Here is a 9,117-nt window from a genome sequence, read left to right as displayed (position 1 = left end):
GGGCCGCCGAACTATAGAGGAGCCGCTGCTTGAGAGGCCCCGCAGTGGCCGCTCCTTCCTGCTCTATGGTTGTGGGCGCGGTTCAAGCGGCGCGCCCAGGGTGCGTCACCGGAAGGAGACGGTTCAGTTCCGGGCGGTGGCGGCGCAGTCGGGATCGGCGGGAGGAGCGGGGCCGGGCCGGGCCGTCCGTGCGTGGGCCCGGGGTGTCCGTGCGTGGGCCCGGGGTGTCCGTGCGTGGGCCGCGGGGTCCCGCGGGCGCCATGTCAATGTCGCACCTGTACGGCACGGACGGGGAGGATGGCGTGGAGATGGAGAACTTCGAGGTGTCGGACTGGGACCTGCAGAACGAGTTCAACCCCCACCGGCAGCGCCACCGGCAGAGCAAGGAGGAGGCCACCTACGGCGTGTGGGCCGAGCGCGACTCGGACGAGGAGCGGCCCAGCTTCGGCGGCAAGCGGTACGGGCCGGGGGTGGCGGGTGGAAGGGGCCGCCGGGCCGTCCCGCCCCGTCCCGCCCGGGGCTGCGCGTCCCCCTTGGCGGGTGTGCGGAGCCGCGTGGGCACGGCCGGGGGGTGCCCCGCTTCGCGGGGGCTGCGGGTTGTAAAGGCCCTTCTGAACAGCCCGGCCTGGGCCGGGGGATGCGCTCGGAGCCCCACGGAGCTGCCGGCCGGGACTCGGCCTGTGCAAGCGTGTCCCCGCTGCCCGGGGGAGGAACGGCTGTTTCCTGGGGAACCAGCCTTAAGCTGCGCGTCAGCTGTTAAGATTTCCTTTTAGGGGGGAGCTCTAAGGCACGGTAGTCCCCAGGCCTGCGTGGGAATCTGCCTCCGCTGGCGCAGAATTCGCTGACAGCTCTCGTTTCCGTGTAGCTCCAGGGATTACTCGGCCCCCGTGAACTTCATCAGCGCCGGGCTGAAAAAGTCAGCGGCTGAGGATATGTCAGAAGAAGACTCTGATGAAGATGAAAAGCCTGTAAAGCAGGAAGAAATCCCCAAAGAATTTGTGCCGAAGAAGTTAAAAACAGTGAGTTATCCAGGAATTACGAAACCTGGGCTGTAGTCAAAGGCGTTGCAGCAATAATAGGGCACTAAGGAAAGGGAGAAACAGTTAAAAGCAGAGACCCGCGCGTGACGGCGTGCAGTTAAGGGAGGTGTTCTCTCTTGCTTTTGTAGCTATGCTGATGTATCGTGCTGCCTCCTTGGGATCATCAGTCGGTTTAGGCCCTTTTATCTTCCTTAATATTCCTTTGGTCAACTGAGGTTAAAATAAAGGAATGCCTGTGGTTTACTGCCTTTCTTTGGATAGCTACAATTCCAAAGACTTTTTTTTGTTTGTTTCACAGAACAGTACGACAAATCTAGGTATGCTGTAGATTAAAAATCAAACTCTTATTTTCAGTTACCAAACATAGAAAGGATCAGGAATCGGCTTCAGCTAAAGCCGGTGGTAGAACCTAATCACTGGCAGTATGTCGGTCTAGGCTTATCTAGACTTTCCTTTTCCATCTAAGGAATTTCAGGAAACTCCTTCGGTGTCAGGTGGCTTACATGGATGCACAAGTCATGACATAGTGAGCTGCGCAGTGTGGTGACAGCTGAATCGCTTCTGGGAAGAACCTTCTTTTAAGTGAAATTGTACAGAGATTGGTTATTACAATGCCTTAAGGTTGCATGTGGGTTTTTGTTTGTTTATTTGTTTTAACAGGGTGGTAACTTCAAGCCTAGTCAGAAAGGCTTTGTAGGGGGGACAAAATCTTTCGTGGATTTTGGCAGCTGGGAGAGACACACTAAGGGAATCGGGCAGAAGCTTCTCCAGAAGATGGGTTACGTCCCTGGAAGAGGTCTCGGGAAGAACGCTCAAGGTACTGTGATTGTGTGTCTGGTCCCTTACTGTTAACTAGTAATTTTGAGAAGAAATTGAATTCTTTAAAGAACTGCCAACTCCAGGGAGCTTACAACTTCATTCTTCTTTTCTTCCATCTCTTGCGGGTGAAATGGGTACTCGTGATAAGATTCAATTGTGTTTAAATTTTATGCTCTTGTTATTTTGCAAGAGAAAAAGAAAAAAGGTAGATAAATTCCAAAGGTAGTCAGCTCACAGAAAAGATGTTGTTTTATGTGATCGAATGAAAAAGTAATGAAATGCAGATGTGAATAATGCTCTGCTTTGGGGTTTTTTTGTGTGTGCTGGAATTAGGTGATTTTATGGCCACTGAGGAATGAGTGAAGGGGTAGAAGATACCGTGGTGGTAGAGGCAGACTACCAGGCTGGATGTTTGTGCTGATTTGATAACGTGGGGCACTGTAGGAAAAGCACTGGCTGTTCTCTCTCTTAGGTATTATCAATCCAATCGAGGCCAAACAAAGAAAAGGCAAAGGAGCTGTGGGGGCATATGGCTCTGAAAGAACCAGCCAGTCTTTGCAAGACTTCCCTGTTGTGGACTCAGAAGAAGAAGCTGAGGAGGTATTTGTATGATTCTTGGTATATCTGTTTCCTTGTTGTGTTGTACGTACAAAATTGAGTTCTAATATTACCTTCTGTGTCAGAGAAAAATTGTTTGGGCTCATTTTAGAGAAGAAGCTAAAGACGTAGCATATTAATTCCATTTCAACATATTTTTCTTGTCACTGTAATGTTCTTTTTGTTGTTTCTGGCTCAGTTTATTCCAGTAGTCTTGCTAGAACCCCACCTTCAAACAATCCCTTGGGTAAATAGTCTTGTCTTTTGTCTAAAGAAAAAAAAAAAAGACCAGAAACGTACTGCTAACATTGTGAATGGAGTGGCTGACGGGACCACAGCATCTGAGCTTTCCTGCTTTCCCAGTGATTTTGCTGTACAGCATCCTTCATTGATCTGATGGTTATTTTCCTGCAGAAAATAGAGGCAAGTTTGGGGTGTGACAAGGAGCAACCACAACTCTTCTTTGTTTTGTTTAGGAATTTCAAAAAGAGCTCAGTCAGTGGCGGAAGGATCCTAATGGAGGCAAGAAAAAGCCCAAGTACAGCTATAAGACAGTAGAAGAACTGAAAGCCAAGGGGCGGATCAGCAAGCAGCTTTCAGCCCCTCAGAAGGAGCTGTCTCAGGTCAAGGTAAGGGTGATGACCCAAGAGGTGGCTTCGGTATCGTGAGTGATTTTCAGCCATCGGTAACCTTAGTAGAAGCCAGTTCCAAGAACTCCCTGTCTGCAGCCTCATGAAAATCCAGGCCTCAGACTCATCACTCAATCATGTCATAGACCTCTGTGTCACCTAGGACATTGGATTTGTTTATAAGCAACTTCTTTGGCCTCGGGGAAATGCAAATTAGCTTAAGTGTGGGGGGTTTTAAATTGCAAGTTTAATTGTTTCAAATTTGTCATCAATGAAATGCTCATCTACTTCTGAAAGCACAGTTGTCCTTATTGAGATTGTGCAGCTAAACACATAGTTTGAACCTTCTTCTACCTAAAACTACCAAACTGAGGTCGGAAGAGGGGACTCTTCCAGCTCTGATTCCAAAGTCTTTCTTATTCGTTCTAACTCTTTGTGTCTGGAGTAGGCCTTTTTAGAGGCAATCCCCTGTGGCCTCATGCAGAATACCAGTGGGTACTAGTAGCCTCCTGGAATAATTCAGGTACTTGGAAATCTCCAGTTTTCAATCTGGAGTCAGGGATTTCCTCCTCCTTTAAACACGAGAGACAGTTTTTGAGAGACATGTTTGTTCTTGTTTGTTGGAAGGTTATAGACATGACGGGCCGGGAACAGAAGGTTTATTACAGCTACAGTCAAATCAGCCACAAGCACAACATCCCAGATGACAGCCCTCAGCAGCCGCTGGGCAAAGACTCCAAGCCGCAGGGATTTGCCTTGCCTGAGCTGGAGCACAACCTGCAACTTCTCATTGACATCACAGAGCAGGAGATCATCCAGAACGACCGGCAGCTGCAGTACGAGAGAGACATGGTTGTCAACCTGACCCACGAGATACAGAAGATGTCTGAAGTTCTCTCGCACGAGGAGACAGCAATTGGCAATCTCAGCAAGGTGCTGGAGATGGTGGAAGAGTGCGAGAGACGGATGCAGCCCAGTTGTGAAAATCCCTTAACCTTGGATGAGTGCGCGAAGATTTTTGAGACGCTTCAAGACAAGTACTATGAAGAGTACAGAATGTCTGACAGGGTAGACCTGGCAGTTGCAATAGTCTATCCTCTCATGAAGGATTACTTCAAGAACTGGGATCCCCTCAAGGTATGTATTACTTTGATTTATCTGCAGTTTTAATTTGATAGCTGGAGTTGTCATTATTATCTTGATACACACACACAGCCCCCTTGTCCCAAATTCCTGTCAGTTTGGAGAGAAAAAAGCGGGGCGGGGGGAAGCGCCTCCTCTTGCCTGGCAGGGGAGAGGAAGAGAGGAAGGGTCCAGAGAAAACTCCCGGTGTTCACGGCAGAGTGAAATAAATGTGGGCAAGAAGACGGACCCACTCTGCACCCTCCCTCGGATGTCTGCTGTGACTGTTCTGTAAAGTGGCTAACAACTTAGGAGCTTGAAGGTTAAAGTCAATCCCTTTCGTGAGTGTTGGGAAGAAAAAGTAGCTGAAAGCTAAGTCTCTAGTCCTTGTTTTGTGGCAAAAGCAGGAGAGGTCTGTCTTTCAGGTAGTCGGGTATGCACTGCCTATCCTTAATGCCATTCCGGCTGTGATGGGTAAGAGTCTGAATTCCCTCTGTACACCTGGAAAAGTTCAGACTATCCTCTTCACCCCCCTGAGGCACGTTAAATCTATGAAGTGGGATTTTCCTCTTGTGGGGCTTTACTAACCATGGCTGCAAGCTCCTAGCTTGCCTTTGGAGTGGTTGGAAAGCCGGCTGTAGCCGAGCGTACCATCAGCCTGCTCTTACCAGCTGCAATTAATGAAAAAGGATAAAGGCCGCTCTCGCCTTATCGTTTCCAGGACTGTACGTATGGCACAGAGATCATAGCCAAGTGGAAGAGCCTTTTGGAAAACGATGACCTGTTATCACACAGTGGGCAGGACCTGTCAACAGATGCTTTCCACAGGTAAAGAGCAAATGAGTTGTACTTTGTGCAGCATCTTCGGAGTGCTGCTTCCTCAGGGATGGAAAAGAACGGATACGAGCATGCTTTCCAGATGATTCTCTTGATATGTCTGTTAAAATCCAGCTGTCAGCTATATAAAAAGAAGTAGCTTTTAAATAATAGTTACCATTTGGTTTGTTTAGGCCTGGGGCTATGGCTTTAAGCTTAAACTTTGATTTATTTGTTTTGGTTTTTGTTTTTTTTTTTTTTCCCAGACTGATGTGGGAAATCTGGATGCCATATGTCAGAAACATAGTGGCGCAGTGGCAACCGCGGAACTGTGGATCAATGGTGGATTTCTTGGATAGCTGGGTAAACGTCATTCCTGTCTGGATACTGGATAACATTCTGGATCAGCTCATCTTCCCCAAGCTGCAGAAGGAGGTACGATGAGAGGGCTGCGTTAGAATGGAGCCGTTCTCTGAACCAGATTTGAATTTCGGTCAACTAGAACATCCAAAATAGCAGCTTTCTGCCCCTGCTGATGCATTTAGGAGTCGGGGGTTGCTGGTTTTGCATCTGTCAAGACTTACTGCTAACGGATAGACTTATTTTAATCTTTCCCTGTTTTACCTCAAGGTCGAAAGCTGGAATCCTTTGACAGACACAGTCCCGATCCATTCGTGGATCCACCCCTGGCTTCCCCTGATGCAGGCACGACTAGAACCGCTCTACTCTCCCATCCGAAACAAGCTGGCGAACGCGTTGCAGAAGTGGCACCCCAGTGACTCCTCCGCCAAACTTATCCTCCAGCCCTGGAAAGATGTGTTCACACCTGGGTCATGGGAGGCTTTCATGGTCAAAAACATCGTGCCTAAACTAGGTGAGACAAGGCAAGCAGTGCTGAATTTCTGGGATCTGCTGGTTGCCACCTTCCCCCTTACACCTAGAAAAGATGTGTGTTGGCATGGTTGCTGGTGTTACTTCAAAGAATATTACTAGTAAGTTCAGACCAAGCTTGCGTCTTCTTTTCTGTTAGTACTACTGTGCATTTTTTTCAGAGGCGGACATTTCAGAGAATACAGGGAAGTGCTCTGATTATTCTCAGTGTTTTCTGTCTTATTTTTATAAATCATCTGATTGCTCTGTTCTTCAGCTGACAGGGGTATCTGATAGCTGTCAGGTAGTACTGAGCTATAAAATGTCTCTCTGTTACTCCTGTATACTTTGGTCTATGCTAACGCTTTCACCATGAGATTGTGTAGTTCACCGTTCAGCCATGCAAACTGGCTCTGTAGTTTAACAAACAGTCGAACATTTTAAGTTTCTCCATTCTGGCAGCAAAGTGTCATCGCTGGAAATGGAAGTGTGCTGTTTTGGTGGCAGGGATCAGCCAAGCGGTTTACAGATCCTGAATGTCCCTTAGGGTAACATGCAATACAGGTGCTCTTCAAATCACGTGTGTCGCTAGTGAAGCAGGTCAGGGCACTAGTAAAACTGAGCTGAATTCTTTTCTAACTCTTCTCCCCCTTTTCCCAGGGATGTGTTTGAACGAACTCATCATAAACCCTCACCAGCAGCACATGGATGCCTTCTACTGGGTGATTGACTGGGAGGGGATGATTTCAGTCTCCAGTCTTGTTGGGCTGCTGGAGAAACACTTCTTCCCAAAGTGGCTGCAGGTGAGAAACTCTCAAGGCTGAGTAAACAGGGTTGACTCGCTGTGAAGCGTTGTAGTTGTAGTGACTCCTGCCTAGAAATCGCTGCCCCAGTGCTGAAACTGTTTAACCACCAGCCGGGGTGATTTCCACTCATAGCTCCATACGCATCAGAACAGACTGTTTCCTGATACCGTCACGGTCCTTTCTTTTACTGAAAGCTCGGTAATAAACAAGTCGAGTGATAGTAAGGACTGTCCTCCATAAACGTACCTGTCCTCCTGCATTTGATCTGTCACACTCTTTTGCAGGTGCTGTGCTCTTGGCTTAGTAACAGCCCCAATTACGAAGAGATTACAAAGTGGTACTTGGGTTGGAAGTCCATGTTCTCAGACCAAGTGTTAGCGCATCCATCGATCAAAGACAAATTTAATGAAGCTCTCGATATCATGAACCGGGCTGTCTCTTCCAGTGTCGGTAGGTGGCTTATGGTGATGGCTGCGCTTACTGTGATGGCAGTATAGCGATGCTTGGTTCTTCTGAGCCTGTATTTGGGCACGGCCCTGCTAATCGGCATCGTGACAGCTCCCAGGAGCAGTGAAATTCAAAGCATGTCCATAAATAACACCTGTAAGGTGCTACTTAATAATTGTCTATGCTTCACTGAAACAGAAAGGTTTTTACTGACTGGCTGCCTGTGCCATTGAGGAACTGATTCTCTTTCAGCCTTGCCTGATTACAGTGTATTTTACGTCAGTTGGTGAGACACCATCATTTAAAGATGTTGACTTCCAAAGCTATAATTTGTTGGCTTTTTTTCTTTATGGTGAGATACTGGTTCTCCTCCCTAGCTTTAGAGCAGTGCAGTTTCCTTCCACGTGACTCTCCCTCTGACCTAAAAGAGATTGTTAGGAATTCGCTGGGAATTAAACTGTATAAAAGAGAAGGCCATGCCCGAGGAAGCAGGACCTGAAATAGGCCCTGCCCTCCAAGACTGAGAACCTCTTTCCTGCATTCCTCTTGCCCGCTTGCTGTGCAGCATGACGGGGAATCTGCATCAGAAACATGGAGGACTCCGTGAGGCCCGATTTAAGTGTTACATTTATTTCTGTGGTAAAATGATACAACTACAGGCAGGCGTTGCACAAAATTCACCTATTGAGAAATTTCTGGCATGATTGTCATGCAGCCACAGAGTGAACTAGGGGCTGATAGGGAAAATGCTGCTGATGCAATGCTGCTTCCTGCAGTACAGTACTGCTCCATCCTCAGCCTGATTTTGCAATAGTCACTGTTTGTAACCCAGCAGCAGCATGTGGAGGCCACAGGCCGGGTTTTGGCTCTGAGGAGTAATTTTTGTTGCTGCTGTTCTTGCTGTTCACACTTTCCCTTTGCCAGGAGCAGCACAGCATCCTCCTCTCCTGTGCACGCTCAGGTACAATTTCAGACTGTACCAAATCCTGTTGCTGCTGCTTCACCTAGCCAGTCTATGTTGCATAAGCAGTAACAGTATAAAACTTAATGAATTAGAACATGGAAAGGAGGATTCAGGGCGTTGTTGGTTGACTTTGTGTCCTGAAGTGGAGTTTACCCATAGACCTTGCACTAGGAACAGGCTGGCACCTTGTTCTCACCGGTTTTGTCTCTCCAAACAGGTGGGTACATGCAGCCAGGCGCTCGAGAGAACATTGCCTACCTCACTCACACCGAGCGGAGGAAAGACTTTCAGTACGAAGCCATGCAGGAGCGGCGGGAGGCTGAGAACATGGCCCAGCGCGGCATCGGCATGGCCGCCAGCTCCGTGCCGATGAACTTTAAGGACCTGATTCAGACAAAAGCGGAGGAGCACAACATCGTTTTCATGCCTGTGATTGGAAAGCGGCACGAAGGGAAACAGTTGTACACGTTTGGACGGATTGTCATTTACATTGACAGAGGCGTTGTGTTTGTACAGGGGGAAAAGACTTGGGTGCCAACCTCTCTGCAGAGTCTCATCGACATGGCTAAGTGAGGCCCCCTCCTAGAACTGCGAAGAACATCTTGCTAACATTTTTAGTGTAACTGTCTTAGAATAAAGAAGTTACAGATTTGTAAATAGACTGAAACTGTAGCTGTATGCCAGGATTTTTTTCTTAGAAGAGCTGTTCAGGCAATGTCAAGAGATGAAATTATGGGTGGAAGTCTGTGCTAAGGGAGGAACAAGCAGTTCTGGTGCTTGTACAATTGCTACCTGCACCAGGGCTCTAGCAGCAGCTCAGAAGGGACCGTGGAGGTGAGTCTGCTCCACCAGCAGATAAGCGAGCGCTGGTCTAGCTGAGTCCTGAAGGTATCACAGCTCCTCCTTGCCTGCTGCACTGCTCTGGCGTGAGAGTTACTGTCCCGACAATGTTCCTCACGCAGGGGCTCCTCTCTGCCACGTGCAGCCAGGACTCATCCCACCTCTCC

General features: G+C 48.3%; 1 protein-coding gene across 1 annotated transcript; it reads left to right on the top strand.

The window, feature by feature from the left end:
- Nucleotides 1-65: 65 nt before the first annotated feature.
- On the top strand, nucleotides 66-8,777 carry TFIP11 (tuftelin interacting protein 11). Its single transcript, XM_054843720.1, has 12 exons — nucleotides 66-457; nucleotides 866-1,019; nucleotides 1,701-1,857; nucleotides 2,332-2,459; nucleotides 2,933-3,085; nucleotides 3,713-4,222; nucleotides 4,929-5,035; nucleotides 5,290-5,458; nucleotides 5,654-5,897; nucleotides 6,554-6,696; nucleotides 6,984-7,149; nucleotides 8,328-8,777. The coding sequence occupies exons 1-12, from the start codon at nucleotides 66-68 to the stop codon at nucleotides 8,681-8,683; spliced, it is 2,679 nt and encodes an 892-aa protein (XP_054699695.1). The 3' UTR covers nucleotides 8,684-8,777.
- Nucleotides 8,778-9,117: the final 340 nt, after the last annotated feature.

Source organism: Grus americana, chromosome 16 (genome assembly GCF_028858705.1).
Source record: "Grus americana isolate bGruAme1 chromosome 16, bGruAme1.mat, whole genome shotgun sequence".
Classification (NCBI taxonomy): domain Eukaryota; kingdom Metazoa; phylum Chordata; class Aves; order Gruiformes; family Gruidae; genus Grus; species Grus americana.
This window is presented reverse-complemented; position numbering and strand designations above follow the sequence as displayed.